The following is a 19,321-nucleotide window of genomic DNA, read 5'->3' on the forward strand; positions in this document are numbered from 1 at the left end:
GCTATTATGCCTTCTCAGCCACTCTGTTGTGCCTAGCTTGTGTGTTTTAGCATATGTATCATGAAAAAGCACTTATGGTTCCAAAACTTCCTGTATATTTCCTGAGATCCAGGAGAGAATGAGATTAGCCATTCTGCCAAAGCTAAAATGGGCAAAAATTGGCTGCTGTAGCAATTTACTTCATTTTTTGTTTCAATAAATTTTGTCTACCTCTTAAGTCTTTTGCCAGAAATGAACAGGCTGATGAACTGTGTCAGGGCAAAGTGGCTCCATGTTTTTGTTGGTGTGAGTTCCAGTTACTGGGCATTGCAGGGAAGCTTTCAGTGCAATGGATTTAACTAAGACTGACTGTGTAAATTAGGGGAAGATGTGGCATGTTGGGAAATTTGCAGAGTAACCAGTTAATAATTTAAATATCTTAGTGAAACCTTGTTAGCCCACACTTTCAAATCCACATTGAAAGCAAATTCTCTCCCCCATGATGTAAGACACGCCTTTATTTTTGGGAGGGTGAGATGCTGATGCCAACCTCCCATTTCGTAGGACGGGTGTGGGAGTTTCCCATTTGTGGCTCTGCTCCAGCACAGCATAATCAGGACAACAGTGATTTTTGGCTCTCTGTCTTCTTATTTTTCATGGTCTCCATCATGCTCATGATACCACTTCCCCACAGCCATGAGCTCTTGGGAATAAATTCTGCACCTGCCTTGCCTAGAGTCAGACAGAAAGAGGTGTTCTGGGAGCAGCAGGAAGTGTCTGTACAAACCGTGGTGCTGCAGGGGCAGAAGGCAAAGTGAAAGGATCCCAGCTGCTTCCTCCTGCAGCACTCCTGCTCTCCTTGCTGGTGGTCTGGTGAGGAAATGGCACCAAACCACTCTTTGGAGCTCGGTGCTTTTTCTCCTGGCTGGCAGCTGGGATCAGAGTGATGTGTGTGTGCCCTCTGTGCCATTCAGGGTGTCCCTGGCCCTGCCTTCCAGTGGGGTTGCCATGCCAGCACAGTTTGGCTGAGACTTCCCCTCTGTTCCAGACTGGAGGAAGGGCTTTAACCCAGCCTGAGCACTGTTGCTTTTCACACTGGAACTTCCTAAGGTTCTTACCATAAATTTCCTTTTATTTCTGAGGTATAAAAGTTTCCCCTGGGCTGTTCTGAAGTGTCCAGTAACCATTCCTGTGTCATTTCTTCATAAGAGCAAGTGCACAGCCCCACTCCTGCAGTGTCTGTTCAGGTAGGCTGTGTCTGGAAGTGTGTTGGCAAGAGATTCCAGCCATTAGATTCAGGCATCCCCATCCTGCACTCTGATTTTCTAGTGCAAGTTGTGGTGGATCCATGGATTTCCGCACTGTAAGAGTAGAAGTTGGTGATACGTTGGGCTCAAGCCAGCTCAGTCAGCAGGTGGCACAGAAGACAGAGCTCTTGTTTGCAGACAAATCAAAACAAGCATGGGGGAACCAGTTTCTGAAGGAAAAAAGCACTCCTGAATAAGGGCTAACTTTTCACCAGATTTTTAAGTACCCAACTCTGTATTTTTTAGCGCTAAAACTCCTTGAAGCCACTTTTTGATAATAAAACTGACCTACAGGCCGTTTCCTTCAAAGAATTTAATATAGCCTTAAATCAAATCAGCACAATTCTGAAATGACAGGGTCATTGTTCAGTGGTCAAAATAATGCGCAAAAAATGTCTTCTAGTTTTTAACCATTAGCTAACCTTGAGTAATGAAAACGAGGAAAAAGGTTCTGTGACTTCATCCACAACCTGACCATAGCAAAACATCCAGTGCAGGAAAATAAGATCATTCCCTTCTCTGTTTCTATAGTACTGAAAATGTCTGATAATGTTAGTTGTTGTTCTTAATTTGCAACTGCTGTTCCAGTAAGTTGGTGTATTTTGCCCAAAGTGGTGTGAGCTATACAGTCTGCGTTTGATGTCCCCTTTAGTCCACACCAGAGCAAAATCTTTATAAATGTTTGGTTGTCCCCTGTAAGCTGTTCCCTGATGCACATTTCTGTTGTGGTGATGTGCTGTTCCTGTTTTCATACAATGCCCAGGGCTGGATGAATGCTTTCCAAGTGTGGTTTCACCTGAGCCATTAAGTGAGCAGTTCTGTTCCTTTGCTGTAGTGTACCTCTGTAGGTGCAGCTTTTAAAGGTATTGGCCTTTTTTGTAGCTTTATTTATTGAAATGCTGCTCAGTTCTTTTCCCCTCACTCTTAAATTCCTGTCCATCATTTCTTGTGATTCTTTCTTGCAGAGTTTTTCGCTCTGAATTGCAAGGATCATTTTTATATTCAATATTTTTGTATTTCCTTGGAATCAAATCCCTTCACTTGCCATGATGGTTGTTTACCTCCTGTTTTTACCTACACCTGCTGTCCTGCTGTTTGCTGCTGCAACAAAACCCCTCCAAAAAACCCACGTTTGCCAGGCAGCCTGGAGCCTTTCACAGTGCAGTAGCAGCAGCCACAGCCTTGACCAGGTGGGCTTTGTCATCTCTTAAATCTTCTCATTTATGTGGGATAGGAAAATTTTGTGCTACTGATGGCAGTCTGGAATTCTCATCGCTTGTAGCTTATTGGGTTTCTTTGGTTGGTTGTTGTTTGGGGTATTTTTTTCCCTTCATTTTCTATACTGAACCATTATTCTCCAGGTGAATAAAAACAGTAGGTTTTGCTGGAATCTACTCTGGAAAAGAAGGCTGATTGAAAACTTGGACACTTAATATACTTGATTGTATTTAAATATCTGGTAGGTGCTTTAAAGTCCTCAGAAGGTCTTCTGGAAGCAAATTCCAAAGCTTAGCAATGTGAAGGTTAGTTCTTCAGGACTTCCTGATGCTCACCAGTTCTATCTGCCTGCCCTGTGCCTCACTAAGCACAAGTGAAAGAGCAGAACTGGGAATATTTGGCTGAAGGGAGAGGTCGTGCTGTGTGAAATCCCTGGGGAGCTGGAGATGTGCTTTGCCTGGCCCCACACACCGCTCTGGAGCAGCTCGGGAGCCTTCAGGTGGGACTGTCCTGAACCACGGGGCTCCCGGGCACCAGGAACTGTTCCCAGCAGGAACTTCACATCAAGTAGCATGTAAAGCATTTTCTATTCTTCTTCTCTAAGATCTGTACCGAGTCTAATCCTCTGAGCAAATAAAGACAGGGAGTGGGCTGAGCGAGGGCCTTCGCAAGCTGCTTCTGTGAATATTTTCTACCTCTTGTCATTCGTGGATTGCCGCCGGGAGCTGCCCCGGGCCGGCCGAGGGGCACAAATCCCGGGTGGGGCTGTTTGCCGGGCGGCCACGGGCAGTCCCGGCCTCCCTGGGGATAAATGGAATCGTTTGAGGTACCTGTGTTTGCATCCGAGTGAAGGAACTGGCCTTGTTCAGGTGGCACCGTGAGGACTCACAAACACTTTCTCCTCGTGTGAAGGAGCGTCAAATCCTCTCACAATTCATGTTCAAATAACGCAGCGATCGCAGGGAGGGACTTGGTTTTTCAGCTGTGTTGGTGAGGGTTTAGAAAGGGAGAGATGTGGGGATGTGAAAAGCCAGGATTCTGCAGATCAACCCAGGTGTTTATCTAGAAAAAAAAATGTTACTGTTTGCTACTGTGGTTGTGTGTAAGACTGAAATGCCGAAAGAGAACTGTAACCCTCCCACTGCGAGTCTGAGAGAGACCTGGCATTGGCTTTCTGAACACTTCTGCAACCTGAACCAAAAACCTGCTGTGGGAATGTAGACTTACCATAGAGCTGTGGAAGAAAACTTCGATCGTGTCACTTCTCTCGGTCTTCAGAGCAGTCAACATGGTTTTGATGTAGGTTTTAGATTATGTATATATATAAATCTGATTGAAGTACCAACAGCAAACCATAAATAAAATGTGGACTTAATTGAAGAACGGGCTAGTGGAGGCCTCTTGTGTTGAATTTATTACAATGCAATATTAACCACGTGGTTGGTGCAGGAGACTTGCTGTGATGAAGACAGGGAGATGAAGCTGGGGTGTCCTCGAGTCGAGCCACGTTTGCTGCTGCCTTTGCACCTCCTGTAGCAGCCCCAGAGTGGTTCGATGGTGCTGCAGTGGCTGGAGACAAGGCGGGAACACTCCTGGCATCACCTTCATGCCTGTGAGGGCTGCAGGCTCTGGGACACGTGTCCTGTCCCATTCCAGGCCAGGAGGAGCCTGGGGAGCTGCTGGGGAGCTGCTGTGAGCCCTGTGCCTGCCACCAGCCTCTTGCTTTGCTCTCCCAAAGGAACCTGAGGTGGGTGCCATGGAGAGCTACTGGAAACCCCTGGTTCCCCAAGTTTCCTTTTGAAGGTATGCAAATAAAAGTGGAAAACAGTGGTAAATTTCTGGGAATTTGTGGTACTAGCTTTAAATTGAAGAAACAATTGTAAAAAAGATGTTATGGAAGCAGGTGACACAAGAGGTTCCAGCTTGGCATGAGGAAGGGCAACTTTACAGTGAAGGTGGCAGAGCTCTGGAGTCTCCCTCTCTGGAGACATTCCAGACCCACCTGGCCGCATTCCCGTGTCACCTGCTCTGGGTGACCCTGCCTTGGCAGGGGGATGGAGTGGGTGATCTCCAGAGGTCCCTCCAACCCTGACAGTTCTGTGATTCTGTAACACCTGAGTGTAACCCTGTATCCCTGGTGTGTTCAGTCGATGTCGCCCAGCTGAGTGGACACGAGGGTGAATTCTCTGGGCATCGATGTGGTGGCAAAACTGAGAATTTAGGGTACACTTTGGATGTATCCCAACAGATCATTGGGGGTGGGGAGCTGATGTAAACTGGGAGAAGAAAGCTTTTGATGAAGACAGCAAAAATGTTAAACAACTCCCACGAATGTTTCTGTTTTCACCTTTCTCTCTGCGGATTTGTTAATGCCACAGGACAAAAAAAGCCATTTTTTAATTTAACTTCTGTGGAGGCTGTAATGATATATTGATCACCCGACTCCCTGAAACCTTTTAGAATTTGGGCTCCTGTGGTTTTTACATTAGCTGAAAATACAGCCTGAAGCATTTCCCTTGAATTTGATGGATACTTACCTGATAACTTCAGCCTAACAGCCAGGATCATTATCCTGCTGCCGGAGCTTGTTTCCCTCCCTTCTTTTTGCAGAAACTCAATGCATGGGTTTGCTCTGACCTTTTTTACCTCACAGTTTCCTTGCATGTCCCTCTGCAGTTCCTCCCTGCCTGCAGCAGCGTGTAGCAGGCTGTGGATCCTCCAGAGCTGCCATCCATTTCTGACTGCTCCAGGCTGGGCAGTCAGGATGGGACATGGTGCTGTGGGAAGCCCCGGGCAGTGGCAGTGACCCTCCGGGTGAAGTATTGCTTCCACGGCGGTGCTGGAACGGGACAGGGACGTTAAAGAGGGTTCTGTTACTGTGATGATGTTTAGGCAGCACTTGGTGCTTCTCAACACACCCTTAAAAAAGTATAAAGAAAATCCTGTTTGGCCTTTCAGTAGATGGAAATTTGAAGCCCTTCTAAAGGAAGGCTTTAGTGCTTCACTGGTACGTATATTATTATTATTATTATTATTATTATTATTATTATTATTATTTTCTTTTAGCAAACAAAGCCTTGTACTGGAAATAACCTCTGAGAATTCTGCAGGAACACTTTACATTTTTCTTTAAAGCAGTTTGCTTCATTTAAAGATTCCTGTAACTGTGCTAATCTTTATGTGAAGGAGTTTAATAGTATAATAATAATAATTATGATTTTTGCTTCACTAATGAGCATGGCTTTGGTTTTTAAGTTTGACTGTCTCTATAGTAGCTCATGTCTTCTGTACAGTATTAGGGCTGGGAATTGAAGTGAAGTATCCTGGATATAAACCATGTAATCGACTGGGTATTCTGTCATGCTGCTAAAACAGTCGGTTTGAGGACGAGGTTGCTGATTATGATACACAATTAAAACATAATTACAACACATTACATAATCACTCCCACAGCAGGGGGGGTGGAACTAGATGATCTTCAAGGTCCTTTCAACCCCAGACCAGCTTATGATTCCGTAAGATGAGTTGTGGGGACAAAAGGACAAGACCCCAGAAGGAACCGTGGGCTTTCTGCTGAACGTGGTGTGTTTGTTGTGCTTCATTTGTATTTGGAAGTGTTTTTGCGGTGGAGCTGCTTCAGTCCAGCTGGGACACCTCACGGCCAGGTTTGTGCTCTCCCGTGGTCAGCAGCTCCTCAGCTCCTGCTCCTCTGCAGTGTCCCTGGCCTGTTGAATTCCTGATTTCGGCAGTGCACATTCGGAGGGAGCCTCTGCCCTGCTCAGCTGAACCTGCTGCCTGATGCTCAGCCCAGGACAGGGACTGGCTTAACTTCGGCCCCATTTCCATTTTCTGTTCAGTGCTGTCACAGATCCTCCCAGCCTGAAGTTGAGCTTGTTAGCAACTCACCTGTGTATTTTTATTGGTATTTTTTAATTCATATTGCATTGTTAATTGCCTTAACTTCCCCTGTTGTGTAAACTGCTGCAATTCACCCTTATTCTACAGCTTATATTAGACCTTTGATTAGGAAAACATATTTCAATTTATTTAAATTTTTTGTTCAAGGTTGGTTTCTTTAGATCCTTTAATTTTTAATTTGCTTTATCTTACTCCCTCTTCCCTTATGTTTCTTTGTGAAATTCACACTTTCAGCACTGGAGGTGTTGGGGCTGGAGGAGCATTTTGCCCCTTGAGCCTTCTGGTCATTTGCCAGGATCACAGTGGCTTTTTTAAGTTCCATGTTCATGTTGACAAAAGGAGACTTTGCTGGAAGAGTAAGTTCAACTGGAGTTTGGTAAAGACAGAAAAATCTTTGAAATCCTCATACTACTGTGTGAATTTAGAGACTTCTGGCATTGCATCCTATATGTTAACATTGAATGTGTTTGGAGCTGCATTAAACCCTGTAATACAGTTCGTATTTATTCGTAATAATTTGTATTAATTACTCCCTACTGAGGTACTTGGTGCACTGACCCTTTGGCTGTGAGCACCCGTGGGCACTGTCAGAGCCTGGAACAGCAGCAGAGGCAGCCAAGGGTCAGTGACCATCTTCCCCTTCCCAGGAAAATATTTGGGGTCAACAGACCCAAACATAGTTGGAAACCATGGTTTCCTGCGAGTCCTTTAGGTGCATTTAATGCAGATTGTTGTGGAACATGAAATAGTTCAGCTGCTCTTCTGCTGGTGTTTGGGAGGAGTGTCACACTTTGGGCCCTGGCAGGAGAGCACAGACACCCAAGAGCTTCTGACCTCATGGCAAGAACAGTGTGAACTTCAGACTTTGATGCAGTTGGAGCAATATAAACAGAAACAAAAATTGTCTTTTTCTCTCCACTGGGAGCTGATTTCTTCAAGTGGTGGTTTGAGTTTTTAAGTTACCTTTCCCTCCTCAGACACACATGGCCAGCTCCTGTGCTGGTTTTGTGGGTGGGTGTAGAAGTGACTTCTCCCACTTTGCATTCCACTGGAGTGTCACCAGTACAAGTCTTACCCACACATGGAAGTCTGGCCCTTGGCACAGACCCCTCCAGCACAGCCAGAGCTGCTGTAAATCAACAGGAGCCCTGCCTATGGGTGTGCTCAGACAGGAAGCTGAGCCCCATCTGCTTTCATTGATTTCTCCCTCCTAAGGCCAGGCCAGAAAAGATGTAAATACAGACATTTTACACTGAAGGCTGTAACTTTCCTCATTCCCTTACAGAAGTTGGCTTTTCACATGACAGATTTTCTTAGTGTCCAGAGTTCACAAGAACAGCTTCCTAGTGGACATTAGTGCTATTGCCCAGTTACTGCAGCACCTTGGAATATCCCATCATGACCAACCTGCAAAAGGGACGTGTGTGAAGCTGTCTGCCCTTCCCAAAATCTGACAAGTAGAGGGGGCAGTCTGTGTCATACCTCCAATTTTTAGGCACCTTTCATTTGGCTCAAGCCTGACAGTTCCAAAAGGAAGCACAAACCCTGCCATGAGAGCAGCTGAAATACTTCCCAAGTTCTGCAACTCTCAAGCTTCCCCCGCCCCCAAAAGATAAAAATAGAAAACTGTTGTTATAGATGTAAGGAACTTAGAAAATTGAGCATCCTTTCGGCCAGATTCCCAAATTTACCAACAGGATTTCTTCATTGCCTTGTCAGGCCTCAGCTTCACGGAACCAGGCCAACATGCACATCACACCAGGGCACAAGAGCATCCACAGCAGTGTCATTCCAGCCTGGAGGACCAGCTTACAGCCCCAAGTGCTGCCTGAGAGAATCCCTGCTCTCCACGGCAAGGGCAAAAAAACCCCAAATCTCCACCCACAGCTTCCCGTGCCGAACATTATCCCAGCTTTACCCCCAGTGCAGCAGCAGACAGCACCAACTCCACACGAGCCCTGTGGTACAAATTTATTGTGTGGCCCCCGGGGTGGGAGCTCAGTTCTCCTTCTCCTGCACAGTCTTTGTGCCCCGCAGCCGGCCCGTGCGGCGCGCGGCGATCAGCCCGACCTTGCGTCCCGCCGGAGCGTCCCTGCGGATGGTCGACGGCTTCCCGATGTGCTGGTGGTTGCCTCCTCCGAAGGGATGCTCCACGGGCTGGGCAGGGGGACAGCAAGACAGCAATGTCACCACAGGACACAGGTCAACAGGAACTAACAGATTCAAGGGGGCTAAAGGAGTACCGGCTTCACTTTTCACGTGGTGCAGTCACCGTCAAGTGCTGCTAATTCGCCCCGTGGCTGCACATTTATCTGGGAAGCTTCCCTCCCGGATATATGGCAGGCTGGTCCCAACATGCCACAGATCTTTCCTGAGCTGTCAGAGGGGACAGGGATGACTGCAATGACTGCAGACACACTCACGTTCATGGCCACACCACGGACACGTGGCCAGCAGTTCCTCTTGGCCTTGTACTTGTGGTAGGCCCGGCCGGCCTTCAGGATGGGCTTGTCAATACGGCCCCCACCAGCCACGATTCCTGCAGGGAATGGCAGCAGTGGTGACACCCCAGCAGAGCACACGCCAGGACAAAGGAAAGCCAACATCAACAGTAACAGAGCTGAGCTACAGCCTTCTTTCTGATCCAACACACACAGGACTGAACTTGCTTTCTAATGCACTGCCAGTTTTACTGCTACGATTTCCTGAGCAACATCAAGTTTTTCAAGTGAAGTACAAACTGGAATGTGGGAAATGATTTGTAGAAAATTTTCAAGTTGGTTGATAGGCCAAGAAACGCTTACAATGTGTTGTAATCAGGAAATAGCTGGCTTCTGATCGTGATGGTGTGAATTGTGACACCTATATTGTCTCACCCTTCACTGACGCTGAAAATAGAATAAAAGTTTTAAAAATGCCTCTCAGCTGCCCCATCTCTAGGTCAGAAAAAGGGTATGATCTGACACTGAAAGAGCTCAGTGGATTGTGAGGAACTTTTGAGGTCAAATACCTACTTGTTTCATGATTTACTGAGTCGATTTCACTGAGGTAACACACCAGATTACTCACATTGGTGTCTTCCATGCAGAGGCAGGTGTCACCAGCAGCCATCTCAGCTGTCAGTAAGGTGCTCAACAAACCTGGTGCAGCCTCTGCTTCTTGGCAGTGGTTTTGTCATTCCCTGTCAGACCTCCCAGAACACTCCACCCACCTGACACCACCAACAGGCTCCCTCAGCACACCAAACACAAGAAATCAAAATGGCATTTTCCATGAAAGTCCTGCCCCAAGGACTGCAGATTTTACAGGCTGAGCATTTCCACTACAGCCTGAGGACAATGAGCATCTACTCTTCTATCCTCTCACTAGGTCAAACCTTCTCCAAATTCAGGTTAGCAATGTGAAAAAGTAATGCAGGTGTAAAATGTAATGCAGGTGCCACACACCTGAGCACAGACTGTCCAGCCTGCACACAACACTGTTTTCAAGATGCTTATTAAAACTGGGGCCTTGTCTGAAAGATCCAGTGACAAGAAGCCCAGTGACAAGCTCACAGTGATTGCTCCTTACCCACAACAGCTCTGTTTGCAGAAGAAATGACTTTCTTGGAACCTGAGGGCAGCTTCACTCTGGTTTTCTTGGTTTCGGGGTTGTGGGAGATGACGGTGGCGTAGTTCCCAGAGGCACGTGCCAGCTTCCCGCGGTCGCCGGGCTTCTCCTCCAGGCAGCACACGATGGTGCCCTCGGGCATGGTGCCCACGGGCAGCACATTCCCGATGTTCAGCTGGGCTGCAAAGAGCAACAGAGCAGCCACAGCTTCACTCGGGGCCCTGGGCTGGGGTCACAGCCCTGCTGGACACGGGAGGGCGGCACCACAGGCCCTGCAGCAGCAGGGTGCTGCAGTCCAGCACCCCAAACTCCAGGAGCTGGGGCACCCCTGCCCTGCCCCTGCACAAAACCCAAGAGCCCCAGCCGTGGGCAGCCCACCTTTCTTGCCGCAGTAGACGAACTGGCCGGTGTGGATGCCCTCGGCGGCGATGAACAGCTCCGTGCGCTTCTTGAAGCGGTACGGGTCGCGGAAGGCGATCTTGGCCAGCGGGGCGCCCCGGCCCGGGTCATGGATGATGTCCTGTGGGAATGCACAGCTGCCTTAGCGGGACACAGCCTCTGCCTGGGGCTCTGCTGGAACACAAGAGCTTCCAGAGCTGGGGATGGTTACCCTGGGATGATTCTCAGCAAGGCACTTCAGGGGGGATCTGAGTGTCCCCCAGCGTGAGCGAGCTGAAGATTCACATCTGATATAATCCAAGCTGCAGTACCTACATCCCATCCTATCAGAGAAATTCCTCCCTGTGAGGGTGGAGGGGCCCTGCACAGGCTGCCCAGAGAAGCTGTGGCTGTCCCATCCCTGAAGCGCTCATAGCCAGGCTGGACAGGGCTTGGAGCAACCCTGGGTAGTGGAAGGTGTCCCTGCCCATTGGCAAGGGGATTGGAACTGGATGAGCTTTAAGGTCCCTTCTAACCCAAATCATTCACTGACCATAGAGTAACACCTGGTTAAGTGTGCTGCTTGTAGCTAATCCTGTCTGAACAGTTTTATTCCTGACATTCTGCAGGTATCCAATCTCTCCATTCTAAGAAATCCACTTTCACTTTGCCTAACCACCTCTGGACAGAGACAGAGCCGGGCACAGGCAGTGACTTCTGTGTTTCCTTGGGATTGAAGCATTTCTAACATTCTGCAATCGGGTAAAACAAAATTTTTGAAGCCCCTAAATAAGGAAGCACAGACTTATTGTATCTTTTACACTTGGAAAAACATGTCTGTTCTGTGCCTGAAGCACACCAGGATTAAAATACCCAACCATGTATTTAGAGACTACAGACGGGTGACTCTGACACATCTTTAAGATGTATCTGTCCTCTAAGACAGCTCATGAACTTTTGGTATCCATTACTGATGTTTTTCCAACCCTATTGGCCAAATCCCCTATGCATCACCAAGTTCAAGTCAAACCTTGCTACCAATTTTCTACCATCACCTCACTTAGGTGAGGGTGAAGAAAATCCTTCCTAAAACGTGAACATTACCGCGCTGTAAAACACTGAAGGGCTGCTCAGAGCATCCAACCAGTATCACTGTTTGCAGTCCAAAGCCCCTGACACCCAGAAAAGTACCTGCAGCACCCCTGAACCACTATCACACCCCCAATACAGGTACAGCCTTGCTCCTACTGCTCAAGACTAAAATGATGGATATCACTTGGCATTTCCAAACAACTACACGGGAAACTCCCCAGCCACGTTTCCTGAGGCACAGGCCAACATAAAACATCGCTGGTACTGCTACTCTTAGCAAAGCTCCAGCAGAAAATCCTACTGCTGGCTAAGGGTGCCCTCTCTGTTGAGACGGTCTCATAAACCTTAAAGAGTTTAATTTTTCAAGCAATGTGATCTATTTACCAACAGAGAACCCTAAACCCGGAACAGCCGGGCTAAGAGCGGGCCGAAGGGCTGCGGGCTCTGCAGGAGGAGCGGAGGCTCGGGCATCCCGGTGCCGAACGTCCCTCCCGAGCAGGGGACCGGGGCCGCCCGTACCTTGACGATGCCCTTGATGTAGCCGTGCCGCTCGGCGAAGTCCACGGCGCGCAGCTTGGCCGGGCCCTTCCTGTGCTTCACGTGGGCCCGGAACACGGAGCCCGCGCCTTTCCTCTGCCCGCGGATGACGCGACCCATGGCGCCCTGCGGGGACACGGGGACAGCTCAGCGACACCCGCGACACGCTCAGCGACACCCCGTCCCTGCCCTGTCCCCGCCCTGCCCCTTCCCGCGGCCGCCCGGGCGCGGATGGCGGCGGATGGCACTGGATGGGAATCGGGATTACAACCACCCCAGTCCTACCTCACTCCGGCCTCCCCCGGAAAGAAGGAAGCGCTGACGTCACGGGCGCGCCGAGGCTCTTCCGGCGCGGTGACGTCACGCAGGAAGGGGCGGGGCGACGTGGTTCCGTCTTGTCGTCCGGCACCGGGCCCGGGACAGCGGGACAGCCCCGGGATCAGGAACGGGGACAGGGAAAGGCACAGCGGGGCTGCTGCGGTCTCCTAGGGACAGGGACACCGGGACAGCCCCGGGATCGGGAACGGGGAAAGGCACAGCGGGGCTGCTGGCAGCAGCCGAAGGGGAGTACTCAGAGATCGGGGTAGGAAGGGTCAAGCTGTGCAAAGCCGGAATTTGGATGCGGCCGTGGAATGCGTCTCAGTACATTTACTGCGTAAAGAAAAACAAATAAAGGCCGCGCTCGCGAAGCTTTCCAGACTCTCGCAGCTTGATTTTGCGACGTTAAAAGCAGCGGCAAACGAACCCCAGTCTGAAACGCTCGGCATTGTGTTTGAGTGGATAATATAAGCAAAACTTACACATTATATATATATAAAAGTAGAAAATAGATAATTAAAAGTATTACATAGTCGTGATTGCTGTCTCCGAGCAGTGTGGTTCCGCGAGAAGCCCCGCGGGGAACGGGGCTGTTTTCCCTTCGCTCCAGACCCGCGGGTCCCGATCCAGGCGGGAACCGGGGGCAGTTCCCATCCCGGGGCAGTTCCCATCCCGGGACAGCTCCCCCATCCCGGGGACAGTTCCCATCCCGGGGACAGTTCCCATCCCGGGGCAGTTCCCATCCCGGGGACAGTTCCCCCATCCCGGGGACAGTTCCCATCCCGGGGACAGTTCCCATCCCGGGACAGCTCCCCCATCCCGGGGACAGTTCCCATCCCGGGGACAGTTCCCATCCCGGGGCAGTTCCCATCCCGGGGCAGTTCCCCCATCCCGGGACAGTTCCCATCCCGGGGACAGTTCCCCCATCCCGGGACAGTTCCCATCCCGGGGACAGTTCCCATCCCGGGGCAGTTCCCCCATCCCGGGACAGTTCCCATCCCGGGGACAGTTCCCATCCCGGGGGCAGTTCCCATCCCGGGGGCAGTTCCCATCCCGGGGACATTTCCCCCATCCCGGGGACAGTTCCCCCATCCCGGGACAGTTCCCATCCCGGGGACAGTTCCCCCATCCCGGGACAGTTCCCATCCCGGGGACAGTTCCCATCCCGGGGCAGTTCCCCCATCCCGGGACAGTTCCCATCCCGGGGACAGTTCCCATCCCGGGGGCAGTTCCCATCCCGGGGACAGTTCCCATCCCGGGGACAGTTCCCCCATCCCGGGGACAGTTCCCCATCCCGGGGACAGTTCCCATCCCGGGGGCAGTTCCCATCCCGGGACGGTTCCCTCATCCCGGGACAGTTCCCCCATCCCGGGGCAGTTCCCATCCCGGGGACAGTTCCCCCATCCCGGGGACAGTTCCCATCCCGGGGCAGTTCCCATCCCGGGACAGTTCCCTCATCCCGGGGCAGTTCCCATCCCGGGGACAGTTCCCCCATCCCGGGGCAGTTCCCATCCCGGGACGGTTCCCTCATCCCGGGACAGTTCCCCCATCCCGGGGACAGTTCCATCCCGGGACAGTTCCCCCATCCCGGGGACAGTTCCCATCCCGGGGACAGTTCCCCCATCCCGGGGCAGTTCTCCCATCCCGGGGCAGTTCCCATCCCGGGGCAGTTCCCCCATCCCGGGGCAGTTCCCCCATCCCGGGACAGTTCCCCCATCCCGGGGACAGTTCCCCCATCCCGGGGACAGTGCCTGTCCCAGTGTTTCAGGACCTGCTTCTCTGTGTCTTAAAACGCTCCTTGATACACTGCGAGGGGCCTGGGAGGAAAGGAGGGGCAGAGGGGGGGCTCAGAGTTCACGGCTCCACTTTTCCAGGGCTTTCTTCACACGATCACAGGTTGGAAAAGACCTCTGAGATCATCGAGTCCCACCTGTGACTGATCACTGCCTTGTCACCCCGACCAGAGTGCCACTGAGTGCCACCTCCAGCCTTTCCTGGAACACCTCCAGGGACAGTGACAGCACCACGTCCCTGGGCAGCCCATTCCAATATGTAATGATACCTCCTGTGAAGAAATCTCTCCTACTGTCCAACCTAAACCTCCCCTGGAGCAGCTTTATGTTCTCTCCTCTGTCGCTGGTTTACCTGGGAGAACAGACCAGTCCTCACCTGGCTCCACTCTCCCTGCCAGGGAGTTGTAGGGAGTGATAAGGTCACCCCTGAGCCTCCTTTTCTCAGGCTAAACATTCCCAGCTCCCTCAGCCTCTCCTCATAGGACTTGTGCTCCAGACCCTTCTCCAGCTCTGCTGCCCTGCTCTGGGCTCACTTCAGCCCCTCAATGTCCTTCCTGAACTGAGGAGCCCAGAACTGGACACAACACTTGAGGTGTGGCCTCACCAGTGCCCAGTACAGGGAGAGAAGCATTTAGTTTAAACCCCCTGGGGACCTGACAGCCTGTTCAGTCCTGACAGACTGTCCCTCTCTTGGGATCTCACACAAACAACCCGGGACCTCGAGCTAAGAGCTGCCATGCTAAATCCTTCCTTAATTACCTGGGCCAAAGATGCAGTTTGTAGGACGAGGCTCCAGACATCACAGATACAGCTGGAGCTGTAATAATCACACTCTATTGTGCAGTTGAAGAGCTGGAGGTTTTGGGTGAAGAAGTAGCTGAAGATAAAACCCCTGCAGGTGCTTTAAGCTGCCTTTGCCAGATTTTAATCAATATTAATTAGGGCATAATTGAGAGATACAGCAAAGCAGAGCTAATCGTCTTACTGTTCCTAATGAACTTGTGCTTTGCCCTGCAAGGGGAAATGAAAAGTGCCTTAACTTCTTTAACAGCCCACCAGGTTTTCTGCATCAGAGGCCACTTTTCCAGAACAGGTCACTGCTGATGACCCAATTCACTGAAGATGGACTATTTAACCTTATTTGACTCACTGGAAATTAGGAGAAGCTCATCAGCCCCACAGATGCCATTGCTCCTCTCCTTCAGCTGAAGAACCCACGCATCCACCACATCTTGATAGATGAGCTTTCCCACCACAGCCTTCCTGGGACTGGTGGAACTCACCCTCCCATAAGATGCAAACCCCCTTGATGCCAAGGGCTCAGAGGCAGGATCCTTGTAGGATTCAGCCCACACAGGTAAAAGGATTAGCATGGCAGGAGTCCACCCTGCCCATCTGCTGGAGGTCACCATCCCTCTCACAGGCAGTGTGACAGCTGCTCGTCCTGGGCCCCACGTGACAGCTCAGTGCAGGATGGCAAACTGCCACCTACTTTGGTTTACACTGAGTTTATGTTCATGCTCAGTGGGAACATCTCGAGACGTTGATTTATGGTTCCTGTGGCAGTAGGAGTCTGGTTAGTTTTTGCTACTAAATATAACAAGAGATAGATTTCCAAGGAACTATCTGAATTGGAGCTACCTGCATTTCTAAATAATGTCCATAAACCCAGTAAATTACATTGGTCACTCCTCTTTCATGTTCTTAGTCAGGACTTAGTAATCAATTATGAAAGAAGTAGTGTAATGATTTAGTACACTTGTCAGTTTTATTATCCTGTATCAACTATACTTTGTTTTCATTTTATTGTTATTTAATTTGTGGTGCAGCCTTCACACTGCTGTCATCATCTGTGAAGCTTCAGCCTCTTGGTTCCGTCGTGGGCTTGGGCAGCTGCTTCCCTGCCCAGGTGCTGCTGCAACGTGGAGGTAAGGCTGGAACTGGCATCATCCCAAACTCCTCCCTGCCAGCTTCTTGGGTGTCCTGAATATGGGTAGAAATGTCTGTTCCAGAAGAGTGTGAAGAGTTCTGAGTTCACCATCATCACATCAGAGGCTGTTTCAGCCTTTCCTCCCAGTAGTGCTGAGTGGCTGTCACCTATTTGCGTCACCACAGGCTGTGTCTATGCACACCTCAGGATCAGAGCATGCTGCTGCCCAAGGCCCCAGTGCTGCTATCATCCAAGCTGACTTTTAAGTATTTTTCCATCAGCAAAAACCAGGAGGAGGCTGGGAATAGTATGCATCTAGGTCTCCATGCATTCAAGATTCCTTAGGATGCAGAAATGAATGCAAAACCCTGAAAGCCTCCAAGTTTTCCAGCCCAGATGGCATTTAGAAATCAGAGAAGAAATACAAAGAGATGACAGAACTGCATTAATGATGATGTAATTTTAGAACTGATTTTTTCTTTTATAAGAGACAACATTAGTTAACACTTTCATCATCAAGGAATAACAACATTGTATTACCTGGCCCATCCAAGCCCAGACCGAGCTCAAAATAAGCTTAATTCTTTACTTTAGCTGTGCCTTCAAAATTAATGGATCCAAGGAAATGCAAGCAAGTGGCTTACAAGAGATGGCAATTAAAAAATACTGCCCAGGTTTGCCAGAACAGTGTGTCTGTGTGTCATGCCCTAAGAATCTCAGTGACAAAGAAATATGAGTGTTGTGCGCTACCAGGGATCAGAATTCTCTTAAACTTGGAGGAGTGGAGATGGGGTTGGGGTTTGAAAAGAGGCGCCCAGTCCCTGGGCTGATGTCATCTCCCAGATCCAATCTGTGGGATATTTCTCAGCATGAGGAGGAGGGGGCACAGGACAAGCCCATGCTGGGCAAGGCAGTGTGAGCCAGGGGGCTACTGATGGCAGAACAAAAGCAGTACAGCTTTTCCCTGCCACTGCCTACCCTCTGCACTGCTGTGCAGCAGCTGCTCTCGTGCAGCATTGAGCCCTGAGATTTTTGCCTTCAGGACATCATCCCTGGCAGTTGTATCCTGCTTTTGGCTGGAACAGAGTTCATTTTCTTCCCAGTAGCTGGTACAGTGCTGTGTTTTGGATTCAGTATGAGAACAACATTGACGGCAACAACTGAAACATCAGTATGTTAAGTGGTTCTGACTAAATCCAGGACTTTTCAGTGCCTCGTGCTCTGCCAGTGAGGAGCTGTGATGGAGCATGGCCAGGACAGCTGATCCAAGCTGGCCAAAGGGACATTCCTCACCATGGAGTGTGGTGTCCAGTATATGAACTGGAGGGAGCTGACCACTGCTCAGGGACAGGCTGAACAACTGTACTGTGCATCACTTGTCTGTCGTGGGGTTTATTAATCTCTCTTTTTCTTGTGGTTTTTTTTTTTTTTTTTTTTGTTTTTTTTTTTTTTTTTTTTTTGCTTCAAGTATTTATTTCAAGTATGGAACTGTTCTTATCTCAAACCACGAGTTCTGCCTTTTTTCAATTCCCTTCCCCATCCCACAGATGCAGGAGGTGGGCGACTGGGGGAGCAGCTGTTGGTACTTAGTTGCCATCTGGGATTAAACAACAAGAAGCTGCTTTGCTTTAAGACATTACAGCCTTTACCAGTCTCGCTGCCTCTCTGCCAGGAGTTACAGCTGGTGGGAAGAGGAGCAGGGGCAGGGCCACCGTGCTGGAATTCTCTGGACAAAGCCTATTTTTCCACCAATACTCAGGCTGGAGCTGAGAGGGTTTGCCTATCTCCATGAGGATTCTCCAAGCCTGGAGCAAGCACAGGGTTGTCTGGATAACCCAGACACATCCTGCACATCTGCACAGATCAGGGGTCTGAGGCTCTCTTGGCCTCATGTGCCTCCCAGGCACAGGAATCCTGATGGAAGTCTGATGGTGCTAGGCAAAACAGGCTGTGCTTCCAAAGCATGGCTGCAGCACATCACAGCCTGATATTTTGGCAGCAGCTTCATCCTTTGGCTGCTTCAGCTACAGCCCTGAGCTGAGCTGGTGAGTCATGGCCCCACATCCTGATTCCAGGGCAGTAACACTGGGCAGCGGGGAAGCACCCTGCTGCTGGGCAAGGCCAGGTCAGCTGTCCCCACAGCCACTTCCATGGGACTGTGGCTGCTGGAACCCACCCCTCAAGCATCTCCCCTGGCTGGCAAGTTTGCTGGGATAACAGAGAAAGGATAAAAAATACTCCCCTGATTCTGGAAGGGCTTTGGCAGAGCCGTGGGTGCACCCGCGTAAATGCACGGTGGGAACAAGTCAAGGGTGTGTTGACTTAATTAATCCTTTCATGACAGTCACTAGCTAATTTGCTGAAGGTTAATTGCACTGTAAATAGCAAAAGGGGTGGTGTTCTGCTTGCAACAGATGGCAGCCATCAAGAAATTTTGATGAGATTGCTGTTTGGGACAGGGGAAAAAAACAGCAAGGTTTCTCTAGGACCCTGCCTTGAAAGGGAACTGAGAAGGGAAGCCCTTAACTCTGTGCATCTTTTGAAAGGGAAGGAAATAAAGAAAGGCTGTAAGTGTTTCCTCTCTGGGAGTTGTATGCTACTAGGAAAATAATCCTGACCTCCTTTAGGTGGGCACTTACCTCTGTGGTCTTACTGACCTCTCAGGGGCTTTGCTGGGATTAGGAACTGACACGTGGCCTCCTGCCAACCTGCAGTGTCACAGTTCCAGTCTGCAAAAATAACACACCTGCTAATCCCAGCAAGCACCCTCGGGGAGATCCTGTTGCAAAGGGACATGAAATAAAGATGCTTGACTCCAGTCAGAAAGCAGAAGGCTTTATTTACAATTTATTTAGGCCTTTTATAACATGCTGTGCTAAGAAAACACGTTATTGGTCCATAGGGTTGACACCTCTCCTATTGGCTAAGTAACAAAAATAGCAAACAACACCTGTTGTTATGGGAAAAGAATATTGTTTATACAAAGTTGTTTTCGGTAAAAGAAAACTGTTAAAAAGTTTCCCTTGGGAAGAACTCAGAAAATATTGAGTCTACAAGATCCCATCACTGCTGCTCCAGAGCAGGGCACAGGGGAGTCAGCTGCTGCCACTGAGGCAAGGGCAGGACCACAGACAGGAGCTCCTGCATGGACTGCTGAAGGGGAAAAGCCTCATCTCCTACTCTGCATCCAGAAAAACTCCTTGGACTCCGAGGAGACGTCCTGCAGTGTCCTGTATCTAAAA

The 19,321-nt window shown here is 49.9% G+C and overlaps 1 protein-coding gene across 1 annotated transcript; it reads right to left on the reverse strand.

Moving 5' to 3' along the window:
• Positions 1 to 8,378: 8,378 nt before the first annotated feature.
• Positions 8,379 to 12,390, reverse strand: RPL8 (ribosomal protein L8). The gene is made up of 6 exons (XM_066314052.1): positions 12,324 to 12,390; positions 12,021 to 12,164; positions 10,410 to 10,551; positions 9,993 to 10,211; positions 8,846 to 8,961; positions 8,379 to 8,579 (listed from the first exon to the last, which is right to left on the reverse strand). The coding sequence occupies exons 2-6, from the start codon at positions 12,156 to 12,158 to the stop codon at positions 8,421 to 8,423; spliced, it is 774 nt and encodes a 257-aa protein (XP_066170149.1). The 5' UTR covers positions 12,159 to 12,164; positions 12,324 to 12,390; the 3' UTR covers positions 8,379 to 8,420.
• Between the last annotated feature and the right edge of the window lie 6,931 nt (positions 12,391 to 19,321).

Source organism: Sylvia atricapilla, chromosome 2 (assembly GCF_009819655.1).
Source record: "Sylvia atricapilla isolate bSylAtr1 chromosome 2, bSylAtr1.pri, whole genome shotgun sequence".
NCBI classification, from domain to species: Eukaryota; Metazoa; Chordata; class Aves; order Passeriformes; family Sylviidae; genus Sylvia; species Sylvia atricapilla.

Bases quoted from the DNA above. Each gene is read 5' to 3' on its own strand.
- RPL8 (XM_066314052.1), bottom strand. From the start codon at position 12,158: ATGGGTCGCGTCATCCGCGGGCAGAGGAAAGGCGCGGGCTCCGTGTTC. The intron at 10,552-12,020 runs GTACGGGCGGCC...GCATTCCCACAG, and splicing joins ACATCAAGGGCATCGTCAAG to GACATCATCCATGACCCGGG. The intron at 8,962-9,992 runs GTAAGGAGCAAT...CATTCCCTGCAG, and splicing joins TGCAAACAGAGCTGTTGTGG to GAATCGTGGCTGGTGGGGGC.